At 40.6% G+C, this 20,231-nt stretch overlaps 1 protein-coding gene across 13 annotated transcripts in view; it reads right to left on the bottom strand.

The window, feature by feature from the left end:
• The window catches only part of KLF12 (KLF transcription factor 12), a 249,071-nt gene that overhangs the window by 17,221 nt on the left and 211,619 nt on the right, over positions 1 to 20,231 (bottom strand). For all 13 annotated transcript variants that reach the window (XM_071741198.1, XM_071741127.1, XM_071741143.1 and 10 more), the window contains one exon: positions 8,880 to 9,037. In XM_071741198.1, coding sequence (XP_071597299.1) covers positions 8,880 to 9,037 — 158 coding nt within the window. The remainder of the gene's footprint in view (positions 1 to 8,879; positions 9,038 to 20,231) is intronic.

Here is a 20,231-nt window from a genome sequence, read left to right on the forward strand (position 1 = left end):
GTGAACAACTCACTGAAGAAACAAAGAAAAAAAACACAAAAACAAACAAACAAAAAGGGCTCCAAGGGATGAGCTTTGTTTTACTCCGTTTTTTACAACCCCTTATTTGTTGTTTGCACTGTGCCATAGTGTACCCTGGTGTGCTGCCTACAGAAACAGAGAAGTAAAAACCCCACCACCTATTTAAGTAAATGAGTTGTGAATGGCATTAAATTTTTCAAATAGAGGCACTAATTTTTAATGCCATACAGTGCAAAATAAGTATGTATAATACTAAATAAAACTATTAATAGACAAAAAGAGACATGACAAAGGAAAATAAATGGGGAAAAGATACTTATTGTGACCAAGGCATCATGAAATTTCTTATCCTACCCCTGTCCTACACAAATCATCTGAGCTTTTTCCCTTTCCAAGAAACAAGAAGTTTTTGTAAAATTTCCCCAATTTTCTATCTACTTGTTTGAAAAAAAAAAAGAAGATTAAAAACACTGCTTTCCAAGCTCTGCCACTTTGTTCCTTTAAGCCATGGGGGAAAAAAAAAGAAAACAGGAAGAAGAAAAAACCTGAATAAAACATTGAAACAAAGGCTTTTGTGAAACTTATTTGTAGTTTTGAGCATGCTCCAGTCTCAAAGGTCATGTTTCTGACTGGAGGTTACCCTGAAAAGGACAGGACAGGCAGAAAACAACTTCAGACACATTTCCCAAAAGAGATGGGGTATCACTAATAATGGACATTTCAGTAGCAAGTTGTTATCAGGGACTAAGTGGGATGCAGGAGTTAATGTCCCTGGAAGCCCTGCTCGGTGTATTTACTCTTCCAGGGCTCTGTACAACATCTGCAAAAGTACTTTTGAGAAAATGGGAGTAAGAGAGGTCTTTCTCACCTCCATGCCACTGCAGGGCTACACATGGTAGACCACAATCATGCTTGAGACCTTAAATGAACTGCAGTTCTTTGGAGGTAGTATATTAAGCACGAAATGATTGGCTCAGAGAAAATTTGATTCTGCATAATGAAATCATCATTATTCCCTCGTGCCACACACAGACAAAACACATATGCACCCCATATTTACAGAGTCAAGGGGCACTGTTGCAAATATTTTTCATAACCTAGAGACTGAAAGCAATCACAGATGCAATTAGACTGGCTTTCCCATCAAAGTGCCTCGGAATAACCAGGTGGGCACTCTTCCATATCGGCACAGCATCAGACCTACAATGCAGAGGAACGACTCCCCCCGTGTAAGGTGAATTCAGAGCTCGCAGAATGTGCCAGAAATGAAATCATTTAACTTTCCACAGAGCAGCTATTGGAAGAGAACTGGATGTACAAGCTCCTTGTGGTATGGACACCTGCCCGTAAGTAGCTGGACTCAGACAACAATCTCACTACGTCCAGAGTAGTTCTCATTTCTGAACATCACCTTTCTGGGCTGTGGTGGCAATGGGGAGCCTGCCTTAATACCCTGGTACATGCTGCACCAGCAGACGTCTGCTTCTCAGTATCCTTCTGTCCTGAAATCTGAACCCAGCCACATTCATGGGAATAGGCTCCAGCAGCCCCATTTATTAAACAAGCTGTTTATCTTCTAAACAGAAATTGCATGAAGAAAGAGTAGAAAATCTAGAAATAAAAACTTCCATGAAATATACCGGTTTCGACATCGAAAAGCTCTGCTGTTTATTTAAACTGGCAGTAAATTTTTAAACACTAGAAGAAAGTATTTCTTAAAAAATAAAAGCATCACCCAATACAAATAGAACCTCCTATTTTACTTAAAGCAAATTAATTTCAAAATTTGTTTTGTTTATTTAAATTCCCAGTTTCTGGAACAGCATGTGAACATGCTCTTGCAGCTTTTTTCATCGGACAGATTTACGTAAAGGAGGGAGACCTACAGGGTAAGGACCTAGGGGAGCACGTAGGAGATGAGAAAATATCTGAGCTTTTTGAAGAGCGAGTCTGGTGGGTAGATGACAAAGAGGTGTTAATTTTAAACTAGGCTAAAAATCTACACAATTCAAGTCAAATCCAAAAGGATTATTTTAAAAATGTTGCTTCCTCTCAATATTTGCTTAAAAAAGGGATTACAAACCTGTAAATATCTCTCTGGAGCTTATAGCTAGCAAACGGCATTAAATAGACCTTAAGAAAACAACAGGTAATGAATGGAGTTTTAAAACCTACAGAGCAAAAATAACTTTTTTTGGTGCCTCTGACTTTTTAAGTCCACTCTGAAATTGCTCAAAGGAAAATGTGAACAAAGACTACTGACAGGGGCCCTTTCATATTAAAATAATATATGGAGCAACAGAGAGTGAGAGGAATGCAATGTTTGAAAAAGCACAGACTAAATAAAACACCCATGTACTCACTAGCCCTCTCTCTTCTAGGGTGGTGTCTCAACACAGCTATAAAGGAACATTTTAGAGAGGAAATGCTGTCATTTTCTCAGGTACAAAACCACATTTCTGAGATGTTTACTGTCTCCATGTAATGCTGCTGAAGACCCTCTGACACTGACAAATAGGCTTCATTACATCTGTGGCAAAGGTATTTGCTCTCATCTCTCAGGAATGAGATAGGCTTGATCAAGGACAAAGCACCAAACACTAAAAAATTCATTTGGCCTGGGGGCTATGTTCAGATTGTGCCTCTTTTAAGTGCCAAACAAGGCAGCCGCATCCTCTGGAGCAGCAGCACTGAGATGAGCAATTCGGACCTGGTACTGGTTGGGGCTCACAGGTAAAATGCTGCAGTTGCAACCCAGGATCTGAGCCCCAAAGAAGGTGCTTTGGTTACAGCCCTTGCCTTCCTTCAACCCTCAGAGGCAAGAGCAAAGGCACGGATTTGGCTACACAATGCTCTATGCTCACAGACTAAATCCCACTTCACACCACCTGGAAAGTCACAGGATTCTGCTGCTCTTGACCACAGAAAGCCACTCTGCCTCCTTTCTCCCGAAATTAATAACTCATTAAGGAAATAAGGCTGCACAGAAATGCAGAATGCTGAAACAAGAAAAACCTACAGAGGTGAGAGACAGACAGCAATCTCTTCTGTATCAGATGTTGTAAAATTATGTTCCCCATAACCTTAAGGAAGACATCTTCCTTCTTTATTGACTTCTCTAGGATGATTCACACTGTGTTTTAAATTCCCTGGGCTTCCCCATATGGAAAGAAAGCCATGATGAGCTACAACTGGATTTAGGGGTGAGCAACTTCAGATGTGAAACTCAACTAATTTCCCTTTAAAAAAATACATAGTTGGTTATATTTCTCAGGTCGCAGTCCCCATGATGGGAACTGCTTTGGGACACATTCACACCACCTAGTCTGCTCTGCCTACTTAGAAAAAAGAAAAGAGCTTTAAATCTCCTCCACATGTACTATCACACACGGTTCTTTACCAGGACCCCTACCAGACCGTGTAATTTGCCTCTTCAATTTACATAATACACCTCAAATTTACATCCTCTACCTATTTAAGAGCAGACAGGTGATGCCTATGAAAAACAGATAACAATATGCAAAGGTCAGCTTTGGTATTAACAGGCCCACCATTCACATTAAAACAGAATACTGAACATCAGGATTTGCAGATTGAATAGCCTGTGGATGAAAAGTAAAAACAGTTTAGGCACATGGTTGGCCAGTGGAACAGTTTGTCCATGACCAGGCACACCACCACATGTATGCTCTGGGACACTGCCCACAGCCACTGCCCTGCAGGGTCTTTGCTAGCAGCCAGCACCTGCCATCTCTGGCTATTTGTTTTTCATTATTGAATGCATTTTACAGCAAGGCAACTGAAATCTGCACAAATAAAAAAAAGAGTTTGTGTGGTTTTGGTCATCTATCCAGAAGGTTTTGTTTTCACTTTCTGATGTCTCCTTTGCACTGTTACATTGACCAGCCCAAAGGGTCCTGGATGTTTGTTCTTGTTTTTCCTCTTTTCTCTCCCTAGAACAGCCTCCCCCGTCCTTTCATCTTTCCATACACGCCCTTCCCCTTTATCCACAACTATTATGCTCACTGAGACTATAATGAAATGTATCATTTCACCAGAGACTTTACTGCCTTGCAGTTGACCTGATAAACGGAAAGTTGGTAAGGCCTTGTTCTACTGCCTTGACCATATCTACCTTATAAACTGGTTTACATTGCAGTTACAGAAAATTGAAAAAATAATGACAAGTGAAATTTTGCAGAGAAATTGCAAACATTTTTTTTTCCTATTTTGCAGTTTTCCTTTGTCAAGTCAAACATCCAGCCAGCTGAAGAGATCATCGAGATATAGGTACTCAATCATATGGCATGAAAATATCTGCCCGCTTTTTGCCAAAATAACAAAATTATTGATTGTGGTTTACATTTTTCACAGATCCATGATTTCCAGTTTCACCAGCTTCACAGATCATTATTAAAAACTAATTTTGTAACCCATATCAACCTTTTGATAGAAGGCATGGACTTGACTCTTTGATTTACATAAAACACAGCAGATTCTCATAATCTCTTTACAGAGGGAACATAGTCTGTAGATCTTTCACAAACCAGGGCTGGTAGAAAATTAAACAATTCATTAAGATAAATTTAAATATTTCTCGAATTAAATTTTGATGGGGGGGAAAAAAACACAGTGGAAGGTACCAGTGTTACTTAGTCTGCAATGCTCAGCTGTCCTACTGAAAAGTGCGGATGGTAACTTTAGTACCACCTAAAAGGCCTGAAATAGTTATGCTGTTTCTTAAAAAAATACACAATAGTTGTTGCCCTCTTCATCTTCAGAGTAAAACTAGACAGCTGAAGAAGGCAAGTCCCACCAGGGCACACAAGGAAGAGGAGCTACAGATCTCCCCATTCCTGAGGCTGATGCCAGCACCGATGCTGAGTGCAGACTAACACAGGGCTGCTGGTTCTCCCATTTTTAAAGATTACTCATTTGCAGAGTCACACATTAGTGATTTTCTTGAAGTTTACTGAAGCAGAAACCAACTCTGCACAGCTCTGGTGAGCCAATTCCTCACAGTTTCTTCCTTGCAGAAAGAGTGGATAAACCTGAGCCGTGAGACTGCCTGCGAGCCCTGCAGGCTCTCTCCATCACACCCAATACCTCCCGATAGCTTCATTTGATGATTTGGCAAACCAACAAGAAGAAGCTGATACTAGAAAGAGAAATTTGATACCAGTGCTTGTGATTTACGAAATGTTCTAACCACTACAGGTTTCACTCAGAGTTTCTCCAGTTGGAGAGATGATGTGCAATTCAAGCTCGCCCCCCAGTGGACTCCGTGCCCACACCAGTACACAAAGTTTTGAGGGTACTGGAGAGAAGTACTGGGGAGCTAGATGACAGCAGGCTTAAAAAAAACTAGGAGTCACTAGAAGATAATTAAATGTAAATATTCCTGGCTATAATATTTTCTTAATTAAGCTTAAAAGAAGTACACTGTCCAACCAAAAAAGTTGTGTGTCCTGTCAAAATACAGCATTATTCTCTGTCCGTCCCCCGTCCCCCCCGCCGTATTCCAATGACCCTAAATGTCTTAGTGGTGATGCATATATAGTAATTGAAAAAAAAAAAAAAAAAGAGAGTTCTCAAACATATCCTGCTTAGGTAAATGATTGTCAGCAAGATCATCTTGCCTTTAAAAAAAAAAAAAAAGTCCAGATTATGCAATGATGAGTTTCTGTGATCTTTTCTCAGAAAGTTTCCTACAGAAACTTGCTCACCCTTGCATGCATAGCTGTCATACTTCATTTATACTTATCCAAAACTGCACACTAATTACTGTGGGTCATATGTGAATAATTAACTTCTTTTGCCTGAAGCAAAAGTAAAGACCAAGATAAAAAAATGTAAAATGAGATGAATACATAGAGTACACTTAAGGCCAAGGCTAGGTGTAAATTTGAATATACCACCTTCTTATCAAGACATTATAAGTGTTCTGTAAAACACATTAAATTTTGATATTACAGTGCAGATTTTCTCACTGGATCTGTTGGCTAAATGCAGTGCTGACCTTGTCTCTAGACTACACTTCTTACATTGCAGCAGGTATGAAGACATGACAATAAAAAGCAGTTAGCAGCTGACCATTTAATGAGTTATTTTTCTTTTCTCCCTGAAGGAATAAATCAATATGACTGCAAACTATTTCAGGCAGCTGCCTTTTGGGGTGGGGATTCATTTCAGCCAGCTAACAGGTAGGTATCTGGGCTTCCTCTGTCTCCAGCAATGAAGAAACACCTTTGCAAACCAATTCCTGTGTCTACCTGAAGAAGGAATAATGTGCCCCAGAGGTGCCAATCCCTCTTCTCTGACTATCCAGAGATCCCAGACAGATAGCATAGCCCAGACACCCAGCTGCCAGGGAACCAAGGCTGAGGAGATGGATCCGGTGATTATGGCAGGCACAGAAACTCTCTTCATGCTGCTGGAGAGTTACAGCTGCCAAAGCTGTGATTATCAACACCATTTCAAGCCTTCAGTGCCCAGAGTTTTGAGCACCCTAAGTGCATAGCCTAAATGCACCCTAAATGCAGTGATGCAGACTAACACTGAACAGGTATGATACCAGCAAGTGCTGTTCTGCCATGAGCTCACTAATGAATTACAGACTCATGACAAATGTGATCTAAAACATCACGGCAGAGAAGAGCCTTCTGGGCTACCTTGGGTGTGACATTTCTGAGGCTGTTCATGTCTAGTTTTGTAACTCAGGTCCTTACACAGTGCTTGCTTATACTTCTGGACTGGTCGGAAGTCTTGCAGAGGCTGGAAAGGAATGATCTCCCCGTGGTATAAGCACATAAACAGCATTTTTGGCTCAAACCAGAAAGTCTACAGGTTTCATGCCTCTGGCGGGCTCTCTGCCTTTTGATCTGCTACAGCCACATAATGCTCAAGGGCCAGAGCTGAGGAACAACTTAGACATCAGGGCAGGGAGAAAGAAAGGGACAGAGAAGGGCTAGATTGAGGTAAAGGAAGTAAAACTATAATGACAGAGAACCAGGTGAGAGGGTAAGGGTATATAAAATATGTTGGAAGTGTAGGGATGAAAGATCACATTGAAGATGGGGAAGAATAGGGAAGAGGAAAAAAGAATTAAGACAAAATGCGATAAATTAAGAGACACAAGTCACAAGCATTAATGGGAAGATATGAAGAAACTAGAATAAATGGTCTGGAGGGAAACATAATGACATTCCCAGATCACCAAAACTCCAGAAGGGACTCTTTTTTTTTTTTTTTTTTTTTTTTAAGAAGGGACCCTTCCATTACAGAAACTGGTTTAGTAGAGGGTATTAAAACAGAGATTTATTTAGTATTCCTCTTAACACAAGTCATACCAACCAAAACACATCATATTGGAAGGAGTGATGGAGACATGGCCTCATTTGAATTGGAGAAACTATGATTTAATTTTTTTTAAATAGTATTTCATACTCTCTAGAGCACATCACACCACACAAAGCATCACCATATTCTCAGCAAAGAATAACATTATGCTACATGCTGGATAAACACTATTTTTTCCCCAAGGAGTTACAAGAACACTGGAGTACATTAAGAGCAGAGAGATCAATAAATTTAATTTAAGCAAATCAGCTGCAGAGTTTAAGGAACAGCACTGAAACTCAGTGCATTGTGTCCACTGCCTTTCCAGCCATCCAAGCAATCTCCTTTTCAATTGTTCTTTATTACTTCAATTTGCTGCTCCTGAGCCTACCCGCAATAAAATTACAACAATTACATATCACTGTTTCAGCTACCCTTACACGCTTGTCATGTGGACTCGTAACAGCTCATAGTTAGTAAGGACACCATGTATTGATTAAGTGTTAACTTCACTGAATGGGATCCAGCTCATCTGGGCAGCTCTGGCATCTCTGTTACAGGGGCCCAGCACAACCTATTCTCACAAAGTGGCTGACTTCTTTGCAGCATGTGGTAGGTACCTCTGAAAGCCTCCAAAAAAAGAAAATAAAATACTGAGCTCTTGAGTTTACACTTGAATTGAACTGAAGGCATTTAGCTGAACCTTGCATTCAAATGTTACATCTGTAAAAGTAACTTATTAGCTTAATAGGAGAAGGTCTGTAGAGTGAAAAGAATGGTGCTCAAGATCTATGTCCATACTGTATGCTCTTCTTGAAGCTTCTCTTTGTATTAGCCCTGGTTGGTCCCACACACTGACCACCCACTGTTTGCTGAAGCACAGTAAGTGTGTCCCTAGAGGCCACTTCTATCTTTATTTTCATGTGAAAGGAATCACAGATTTGTCACAGTTGGAAAAGATGTCTAAGATGTCATCGCATCCAACTGTCAAACCTCTCCTCACCGCCAAATAAAATATTACCATGCCCACTAGAGCATATCTGGAAGTGCCACATCTAGAAGTTTTTCTTCTAGTATCTCCAGGGATGGTGACCCCACCACCTCCCTAGGCAGGCCATTCCTGTTTCTGACTCTCTCAGTAGAGAAATTCTTCCTAATATCGAGTCTAAACCTCTCCTAGTGTAACTTCAGGCCACTTAATCCAGTCCTATTGTTATTTACTTGAGAGAAGAGGCCAACCCCTACCTCCATACAGCGTCCTTTCAGTTAGCTGTAGAGAGTAATAAGGAGTCTGACACCACTCTGGTGTTGCAAAGCAGGGATGACAGGGAAGCTGAATTCAAAACCATGCTCTCGATCTGTACCAGAATGCCAGTGCTGGTGCACTTGCAGACATCTGTGTGATTCAGTTACAGGCGCTTGCCTCTTACCATAGGATCACAGATTCGATCCATCCTAAATCAAGCAGAAAAGGAAGCAGCTTATCTTAACTGTGGCAGACAGTCCCAGAGAAGTCTTACCTGTGTGCGTCCTCCGGTGAGCCTTCAGGTGGGAACTCTTTGTGTAGACTTTGTTGCATCCCTCAAAGTCACACCGGTGGATGCGCCGCTTCCTGGAGTCTGGAGACTCGGACCTTCTCTGACGCCTTGTGCTCTCAATACTGAATGGTGAAATTGAACTGGAAAAAAAAAAAAAAAGAACAGAAGAAAAATGAAGCAAGAGCATAGTGAATACCCTGGGCCCCAAAAGATCAGCTGTAATATATCACTATGACAGAAGTGACCTTAACAATTCACTAAATATTTTCTCTTCTACAATGCAGTCCACAGCACATACTTGAAACCATTTGTGCTTGAACTAGGGTGTATTTTGCAGTAAGAAATAATTCAAGTCCTGATTTAGAAGTACTTACTGCCAGAGAAAACACCCCAGTCCTTGAGATACTACTCCAATAATGAAGTAGCTTTATTTTATCTGAGCTTTATTTCTATTCTGCATGTGTTCAGATCCAAGCTCATGGAACACTGTTTTCTAAACAACTTTATATATAGACTCCATAATGTATCTTTGACAAGTTTAAATAAGATAAAAATCCTGAAACCTTGTATTAAAGGGTTTCCAGTACTCAGATCTGGACTATGGATCCCTGTGTTTGGACAAACACCTGTTGTTTGCTTGCATACAGATTGCTAAGAGATCCATATCACCCCGCAGCAGCAATTTTTCCATTTAATTATTTTACAGTTCTCACAGGATCACCTGCAAGCCAATGAATTCTATTTCCTTCCAGACCACTGACAAATAAAAAAGGTCTATTAGCACCAGCTCATCAAATGATCCCCACAGAAATGCCTCTGCTCAGTGAAAATACTTCATTTGTAGCCATGTCCTATGGCCTCGGTTATCCCAAATTTTAGGCAATGAAAAACACAATGTTGAAGTTATGTTGCCTGAGTTTCTAAACATATTGTGTATGGAGTCAAATTAAGCCTGCTACAACAATGCACTTGCCTTGGTTAGATAAACTTCTTTCAGAAACTATAACTAAGTTCGTATGACAAGATCCAAACTCCAAATCCTCATCAAATTCCATCAATTATATTACCCGGATATAAAACATTCTTAATTGATTGCCTTATCAATGCCATCATGGTTATCCTGCACAGCAGTCACATTCACCTACAGCTATACAAGCCTGTTCAGCTGATTAAAGTACTGGAAAAACATTGGCCTTCATCAGGTTTCTGGGCCTTCCTTCACATTCCTGGGTTTATTGACATTCAAGGTAAATGATGGATATTTGCCAGCCAGCTCTTTAAAAACCATTAAGATCCAAATTTCCAGTTCTCTTGAAAGAATGTGACTGTCAAATGAAAATGAGTTGGAAGAAAAGAAACTGAAACTGAGCAACAAAAGAAATAAGAATGAATCTTCGGGGAAGCTAAGATGCTAAGAAAAGCATTTGAAAGAATCTCTGATGTTGATGCATCTACTGAGAGGCTCCCATCTCAACATCAATCTTCAACCTTCTGTTACAATAGCCAGTGCTATTACAGCTACAGATGCTCTGCCATAAACTTCACTTCCAGGGATTTCCAGAATTTGCTGAGGGCTATTTATATTGGGCTAGAACTTCCCATAAAGCACTTTACACTGTTAGTGTGTGATTTCACTGATGTTCCAGTTCTCTTCATTACAAATCTTTAAGCCTTGAATAAATGGTAGCCCAAATAATGCATTTTTCTTTTTGTTCAAATGTTTTTACAGTACAACCATAAATTAAAGCACTATTAAAAAAAAAAAAAAAAAAAAAAAAAGGACTACTCTCTTTCTGACAGCCCTCTTTTTCTCATAACACTTGATTCATATTTCACCTTCAGGCAAAGAGATTTTCCAGATTAATTATTTTTGCTTATAACAGGATGTGTGTAAATGGGCACACAGGGATTTTCTGAAATGTAGGAAGAAATGGACAGAAGGATATAATATCAACATTAACTAGCAAAAAGTAGTCCCCAAGAGAGTAGGACACATCAGCATTTTACCTGTGTGACAAGAATACAGATATATTTAGCTGTCACAGAAAAGGTTAAGGAATTGCATTTAAGCATCTGAATTTCAGGGCAAATAAAAGTCTTGGGTGAGATGATTCACTGCGAACAGTCCCACTACTCCATTTTTAATTTTTTTTTAACACCCCACCAGCTAAAATAAAAAGCAAATATAGAAATAAAATTTTAAAGCTCAGTATTGAAGATAGAAAAATCCAGTGCTCAAGACCAGAAAATCTTTATCTTTAAAAATTAATATTTGTGCACTTTTTTTTTTCTGTATGTGATTTACGAGCTTTCTTAAAAGCCTATTTTGTAACAGGGAGTTCAGATCCTCATTTAAATGGGAGGAAGATCAAGCTTGTAACGCTGCTGCAATTTCCAGCCCTGAGAAAAAATGAACTTTGAGCAGAGTCAGCACCTCGTAAAAAAGCTATTTGTCACGTACAAGAAAGTGACCTCACTGCTGGGAACTGCTGTGTGCTTTCCTGGGCATTTATATAGGAGAGGGTGGCATAAAGCAGTGCTCTGGAGATAGCACAGAGTCAGTGCCTCTGCTTCCTGACCAGATTGCTCCCTCTTTCTTAAAGGCAAATAAGCCACAAAAGGTGCCACCCATTGCCACCATCCCCTGCAAGGTTCACAGATGTTGCTTGCTCAGCGTGCCAAGGAGAAAGGTTTCCATGACATGGAGCCAGCAAATGTAACCTCAGGCCTTCCCTCTGCAGCAGTGTGGGCTAAATGACAAACTAGCCACCAGCAGGGACTTGTGACTAGTGAGAACACACCTCCAAGTGTCCTCTAAGCCCTGTGCTGCAGACATCCTCACTGCTGGGTAAGAAGACAGATCTTAACCAGAACAACCAGCCTTGTTTTAACCTTCCAAAAGCTGTGTGATTTTTTGAAATCCACAGAGAGCCCTATAAAGAGCAAGCACAAGCTGCTTTTTTGAGGTTCCTGAGGTTAGACCCTCTCACAGTAATAATGTCACTTGATTTGCTGATGGTCTCTCCTTTAGCCAAACCATCTTCCTTTTTCTCATACAATTTACAAAATACCCTCACTGACCACATACAGAGACATTAAAAAAATCCTTAAAACCATGTTTCGTACCTTTTAAATGCCATCAGGGTCCTGCCAGGTGTCTCTGGTCAGCATAAGGCTCCAGAAACTCCTGTTTGATGGCACCACGGTGGATGAAGACTTTTAGAATAAATATGACAGAAAACTCAGATACTTGTGGGTTTGTTTCACCGAGTTACTTTCTTTTTGGTAACAATGTGTTTTAAAATCATACAAAATAAATTTAAACCATACATACATACATATATATGTAAAAACGTATTGTGGCAGCCCTTTTTGACTATAAGTGTCCATCACAGACTGCCCAGAGTGAAGATCTGGAAGGACATCAGCAGGTGAGAACTGCCAGGGTGCCCAGCAGGGAAGCTGCTAGTTCTGTTAATGGCCAAGATCTCAGGCAGCCTTAAAGCCTCAAGGTAGGTTTAGCAACAGGACTGACACACTATATAATATCCCAGCAAAACTGCAGGATGTATCAAATTACTATCAATACATCAACTTTGAAAGATAAATTTACAAAGAAGAGAACTGAGTTCTGACCTGTCACAGCTTGACATTTACTCGTTTGCAGTTTGTTATTTCTAAAAACAGCATAATTTCTATATTACTGTAGAAACTATCACAATAACAGAAACCCCCAGACACTGCTGGTTGCCTCCATAAGCAGCTGCAACACGTTCACTGGTTAAAAGGAATCAAATTAGTGTGGGCATTTACAGTGATTTACAGAACTTCAGCTTTGTTGTTTCTAGATAGAAGTGAAAAAATGGATCTCTGCCACTTACACATGGCCAAGCACTTGTCTCCCTGATGTAAAAAAAGTCTGCAAAGTAAAACAAAGATGGAGACTTCGCCAGTAGATGGCCATAAAGTTCTCCTGAGGATGATCTGCACTGCCTGCAACAGGGACTAGAACAGCCCTGGTAACATAGGATTACTTTTTTCTTTCTGTAATGCTACCTATGACCTCCTAGGTGCTCCACCTCTGTTCTACAGGAAGACTGTGAAAGGCCCTTAGCATATGCAGTAGCACTGATAAAAACATATAATTTACTAAAGTTTTGAACTGTGGTCAGACACACCAACAATGTGCCACGTGGTGACAAGCCACTGCACAGTGTCTCTTCCTCAAAACCAGTTTGCTCATATGTTCTCACCCCATGGCAAACATGCAGTGTTAACTCCAGCCACCAAAGCACAAGCTTCCTGGCACTGTTGGCTTCTCAGCAAGCTGGGCAAGAGCTGGTTGGCACAGCCAGCACAGACCTGGTGATGAGCATCAAGCCACTGCTTTGCTCTTCTTTATTGTTAGAAACCCAAACAGTGCCCCAGTGTTGAGTTTTCATCCTTGTGATTGCTTTACTCTTCCTCAGCCCCTCTGCTATGAGCTCAGGCTCTGGGGCTGTGTCTCCTGCCTACTTCACAGAAGACCTCATGGAAAACACACTGACTCAGGGCCATAGACCATCTTCTGTCCAAAATCACCCCACCTTACCACACAGTTCTCCTCTACAGTATTCAGACTGTATAACCTTCCTCCCTTGCTGGCCTTGTAGTTAAATGAGACTTATGGCTGCACCTTAACAATAGACCACAACTGCTAAAAACAGATGGTAAGTTCACTTTGGGGTGAGACCCAGACAGATATCAGGTGTTCCATCTGTACTCTGGCTATCATGAGAGGAAGAACCAGATTGGGCTTAGCCCTGTTAAGGGCAGCACCTGCTCAGCCTGGATGAGCGGCTGGATGGGCCAGAGCATGTCCTACATGGTGGGCACAACATAACCCGTGGTCCTTCAGTGTTTCTCAGGATCTGGGCTGTTGAAGGATGTGATCTGGCTGAGCTGTCATATCAGGACAGTCTTGCTCCACTTGCTTTCCCTTATTTTGGCACTGGCCTTTGGTCTGATTCTGCAGTGAGCCAGTTCAGGGACCCACAGTGACAAAAAGCCATTTCTGAAAAAAAAAACCAACCTACTTGAGTAGCTTGCTTGCTTTTGCTGGTTTAGCCCCCCAGATGATGGAGTCTGCCAAGTACCTACACTGACCCATGGGAGAGGATGGGAACTTGTGACCAAGGGTTAGGAGAGTGTCATCACCCCCTTCAGTGGCAACTGGCTGTCATGACCACCAATGCCACAGTTTCCATGGACATTCAGAATTTGTATGAACAAATCAAGAACATAGAATGAACATGGACAGAACTCGAGCACAGATCCTATGAGGAGAGGCTGAGGGAGCCGGGGCTGTTCAGCCTGGAGAAGAGGAGGCTCAGAGGAGACCTCATCACTCTCTACAACTCCCTGAAAGGAGGTTGTAGCCAGGTGGGGGTTGGTCTCTTTTCCCAGGCAACTCTCAGCAAGACAAGAGGGCACGGTCTCAAGTTGTGCCGGGGGAGGTTTAGATTGAACATTAGAAAGAATTTCTTTACTGAGAGGGTGATCAGACATTGGAATGGGCTGCCCCGGGAAGTGGTGGATTCTCCGTCCCTGGAGATATTTAAAAAGAGACTGGATGTGGCACTCAGTGCCATGGTCTGGGAACAACAGCGGTAGTGGATCAAGGGTTGGACTTGATGATCTCTGAGGTCCCTTCCAACCCAGCCAATTCTATGATTCTATGACATAAGCAATCAACACAAGGAACAACTTGAAAAATCCACCTTTTGCTCCAAGATGAAGGCTCTTTTTGTGATACTTGGATATATAACACAAAGATAAACACATAAACAGGCTAAAAACAAAAACTGGGGTGATAACACCTTGTTAAGTACGTAAGATGTGACAATGTGCCTTCATAATACAGCACAGAACCAACAGATAAATACTCATACCTCACCCACAGGCCAATTTTGAATGCTTGGATATTTAGTTTTTCTTTGGTTTTAAAAGGAAAAAAAGACATAAATATACAATATTCAAAGACACAAATAGTGTATAAATTTAGCAGCGTGAATCATTGCTTTATGAGACATGCAAAGCTTCTGGGCCAACCTTTTAGTCATAGTAACTAAAAGTGCAGGCAAATGAAATAAAAGCAGAAAACTAAGAATAAAACATGTCTGTATTTAGATGGTAATGAGCAGCTGAAGAAAATCTTTGGATCTACAGTATTTGCTTGTACTTTCAAAGGGAACCTAGACTGCCAAAAAACATTGTGGGTTTTGCCCACTTGGCATTTACTATTATTATTTATTGTTCATTATCTATTATCATTATTATTAGAGTTCTTACATGAATGACTATAGGCATCTGTCTAGCTTTCTGCATTATTTTTTAAAACCTTGTCCCTTTGGATCCAAGTGGTGGGTCATTGAGCAGCAGGCTCACACAAGCCCATGACAGCTGTTGGTCCTCTTTTGGGTGAAGTGAAGCAGCAGCTTCCCCCCCCCCCCGCCAAGGGCATTCTGGAGCAGGGACAACTGCAGCCCCCATGCTTTCACTTGGCTCTTCTGGCCCATTTCCAGGTTGGGTGCAGATGTGCATGGCAGCACAGCACTCATTCAGGGAGCTCATCTCACTAAAGAGAAAGTATCCTCTTGCCATTAAGACCTTCAAGTATCAAATGCTAAGAGCCATGATATGGGCGCTCCCCATGTTTTTGAAAAGCTGAATTGAACTGCATTTACCAATTTCCAGCTCTCAGTTGCTTTCTTTTGTTGTAGTTTTTCATATAATTGTTTTGTTTTCTGATAGCTAGTATGTTACCTTCCCTCTCAGGATATTGTTGAAATTATTCTCATAAACACTAAACATTAAACTGTGAAGAAATACAATATGGATTCCCTGTTACAGTTTATAAAACTTCATCTAGTAGTGAGATGCTAAAATCATACTATATAAAAACACAGGTTTTTTTGTTTGTTTAATATGCTTAAATATCAGTGTAATCTCCTAACAGTCTTCCCTTCAAATATTTGCTTACTTTTTTAAACACAAAGTTTCTACTGTCTCCTGTTCACAAACAGATGCACATACATATATACATATGTATTTTTTCTCCTCTTTGATTCTAATTAATGTTTCATGAAAGGCAAACACCTGCCTTAGGAATATCAGACGATTAAATGTATCAAGCAGTACTTAATGGCAATCATAAAAGGAAAATATGTAGTACTTTTTTATTAGCAGTTGTTACTTCAATCAGGGTACTTTCAGGAGATGTTAAACTGGAAACTTTTTATCAAGAAAGAAAGGAGGAATTCGGCAGCACACATGAACAGTACCCGTATTAAATGGGAAAATGACATGGGGAAGCAAAACATGGATAATAGATGACTTGAATACATTTGGTTCAGAAAGGGCCCAATCTGGAGATGGGGGGAAATCATACTGGGAACAGAGGGGAGAAAGAGCACAGTAAGTTTGCCCTGCTACTCTCTGTCCTAGCAGCCCAATTCTGGCTGCTACCAGAGGCAGAGCCCTGGGCAAGAGGATTCTCTTTTTAGGCTCCATACATCCATTCCTGTGCTCTTATATCCCTGTCCCAGGTGGTCAGCAAAGAAAATACCCTGCAAATATCTGGCTTTGACTTTATCTGCAGCATTTATTCTCACTGAGAGCAGCTAAAGTTACTGGTGAGCTGCCTGGCAATACCCCAGTGCATCACATCTCTCTGGCTGTCGTGGAACCAAAAGCACAACAATACATGAAACAAACTTCTGGCAGAGGGAAAAAGCCTTGGGGGTCTACTAGGAAAAACACCGATGTGAAGCATGGCATGCCTTACCAAAATTATCCATCACCTCTGTTACCAGATGTGTTAAACTCAAGACATGAGAAGGAGACAGTTGCCTGATTCTCCTAAGCTGTGTTTGTGCTGCGGGATTCGGGAGCACTTTCCAGCTCCTAGGGCACTGCTGTCCTGGGTGTACCCCAGCTCATACCTATCCTCCTCTTTCATGCTGTTCCTCTGTGCTGGGTTTCTAAGGAAAGGAAGCTGAGCCAGAAAGTATCCATAACCTGCTCCAACATGCCCCCCAGATCTAATTACTGGAGGACTGGAATTGGAAAGTATGATTCCAATAGAGAAAACCTATAAATCAAGCCTATGATGAACTCTGAAATGTCACTAAAAAAAAACCAGCACACCAAAATTTCCTATCTATTTTTCCTTTATCATTAACTAAGAAATTTTTACCCTAGAGAGTTATTGTGTAAAAGAGCAAAGGAATTACATGATAATTACCTTGTACATAAGCATTGCCTACAGAATTAAAATTTTTATTGCTGGTTTTGGGAGAGTTCACGGCCATCTTACAACTTGCACAACGAGCAGATCCTGCATGAACTAGACCTTGGGACAGCCTCTAAGCAGAGACAAACTTACTCCAACACAACTACATCCAGCTGTAGTCAAATATAGGCAGCAGCAGCTCCCTACTGGGCTGCTGCTCAAAGACAAATTTCACATTTCTCTTAACATGGCAGGACATGCAGACCTTGTTTCTACCTGCAGATGTTTAAAAATATTTCTATAAAAGTAATGCTATGATGTTTTAGACATAGAAAAAACACTTACAGTAATTTTACACATAATTCTGCTTCTTCATTGCTTTCTGTCTATCCCTTGGTTTGGATTGATGGACTCACATTAGGTGAGACACTTGGCCTTAGGTTTTGGTATAGATTTTGAGGTAATGAAAATGACACCAGTTATTTAAATCTGTTTAAGAGATTTTTTTTTTTTTTTCTAAAATGGGCAACACACAAAAGATGCATTGTTACATCAGTGACAATTCCAGCTCCTCAGGATGGCAGAACATGTGCAAAGACTGCTCTGGATGCTGAAGCTCAAATAAAGCCTTCTTTGGTAACATGCAGCATCACTGTGGAATGAAGAGTAACAAAAAACTCAGCTAGGGAGGGACCTATCAACTTCCTGCTTGGGAGAGTTGACTTTGGAGCTAGATCAGATTGCTCATGGCCTCATCCTGCTTAAGCATGAAAACATGTGAAGATCTCTTTGGGCAACATGTTCCAGTGCTCAGCCACACTCATGTTTTAAAGGGAGTTTCTAATAAATGCAAGCTTTTTCTAAGTATTTCCTACGTAAATGTTCATATTCATAGATACACATCTACACACTCTAATGAAAGACAACTGAGTAACTGTGAGCTAATGCAAGCCTGAATTTTTATTTTTATTTTTAAAAGAAAATAGCTTATTTTGCTTTAGCCCGATGTTCTTCTGAATTGTAAACTAATGAAAATAAGGAAACTTCAAGTGGTGGGGAAAACTTATTTTCACAATGAGCTTGCAGGTGGAATGAAGTGCATGAGCAAAGAGCTCTTTGGCTCTGAAAGCAAAGCATTGCACATCTTCCCAAAAGCAGAACAGTTCCTGACCTGTGTTTGATACATGCTAGCTCAAGCCTGGGACCTGAACCTGGTCTGGCAGAGAAAGAGCATCTTATTTTGTTGCCTCCTTTCAGAGCTGGGAGAACAGCAGTGAACATTCACAGGATCTCTAGTGCAGCAGCCATTCTAACACTCCATCCAGATGGAGGCTGCATCAATACCGAGTCTGTTCTTTCTTTTTTGTTCCCTTCTAAACAGAGCAGAAAACTGGGTAACTGAGCACCTCCAACTCAGCTTTCAGAGCACAGGGGCCCACTTTTTACCTTTCCTGTTTCTTTCTGATTCATACTTTTCCTTCATGTTTTTCTGGCAAGACATAGGCAAACAAGCTACAGCAAAACGGGTATTCTCAGCAGAGGAAATTTTAAAAAGTGAAATAAAGACTACTCTGTTGGAGACGTGGGCTGAGCTGAAATTTCCAGCATGGAAATTAGATGACTACGTACATATTCGTGTCTTTCATCTTTGTTCTGGTTACTTGTAGACAGAGCATAGACACTGCACTGCACAGACTCCCTGCATGCTGTACCTGGCTTTCCAGATTTTGTTTACATCTTACATCCTTAATCCTGAATTCTCACACCTGCACAGCACAACAGTCAGTTCCAGTGTCTGTACAATGATGACCCTCACCTGGGCATCCACCTCCTTTTGTTTGTCTAACAAACATGGAACTCATCACTGCAGTAGTGAATAAAATTCTCTCTTCTCTATCCTTAGCTGATAAAATTGTTGCTTAACTTCTTGCCAGGTCAGTGACATTACATGAGGGCATTTCATCCTCTGGGATTGAAGATCATGCGAATGACCTTTTCTTCCCTCCTGTTCAGAGGCTTATTATCAACACATCATGTATTTGATCACCCTGAATACCCATGTATAATGCAATTATGGGTGGTATCTGCTTTACTCTGTCATCAAGCATATTTTGGTAACTACTAAATGGCTGACTCCATTCAAGTGCACACTTTGATGCTTATATATGTAAAGATAACCTGCCACACCCAACAGATTGTCATCTCAAAAAAAAAAAAATATTTGTATGCCCAACTGCCAAGCTCCTGTCTCTGAGAATATATATTGTAAAGAATTAATCTACTGCAGAGATAAAACAAATATCATGCCTATTTGATCTGGCTAGGAGGAAAGGGACTAAATAACTTAATTCATCTGGGGACAAAAATATTACTGACCACAAGATCATACTTGAAGGTTCTGGGTCTCCTTTTCTAAAACTACTTCCTAATCAATAACATTTGAGATTTATGTATTTGTTTTGTTTATTTTTTTTTCCTTCCAGAACACCCTCTCGTATTGGAAGGATTATTTTTTTTTTATAAAACAAGATGAGAAAATGTTATCTAAATCAAAATTTTTACTACACCCCAGAAGCCACACAAATTGTGTTTACCAGGCCTTTTTGGTAAGAACAATATGGAATCCTGATGTATTCATGTTATACAAGAAGCCAGCTTTTCTATTCAATATGCCAACCTGTAGCTGGCTTTACAGCCCTGCATGTTGATGAAGTATCTCTTCATTTAGATTACAGTACCCTTGCTACACATCTTCTGATGGTTTGCAAAAGCAAACTAAATACAGTGAGTTCCAAATCCATGAACATGTACACTATAGAGATACAAAGAAACCCCAACAATCTCACTTGAAAAACAGACAGTATTATGGGCTTCACCAGGTTCAGCTCCTCAGCCTCCTTTCCCAGGGACTGCCATTTCTTTTCTCTTCCTACCCCTTATTTTCCTTCCCATTTCCCCCAGACTTGCTTCCACATCCCCAGCTGGAAAACTACTCTCTAGAGAATCACAGGGCCAGGTTTTGGCACTGAGTAAGGTAGTTACACAGGCAGAAATTTATATAG

The sequence above is a fragment of the Heliangelus exortis genome, chromosome 1 (assembly GCF_036169615.1).
Source record: "Heliangelus exortis chromosome 1, bHelExo1.hap1, whole genome shotgun sequence".
In the NCBI taxonomy this organism is placed as follows: Eukaryota; Metazoa; Chordata; class Aves; order Apodiformes; family Trochilidae; genus Heliangelus; species Heliangelus exortis.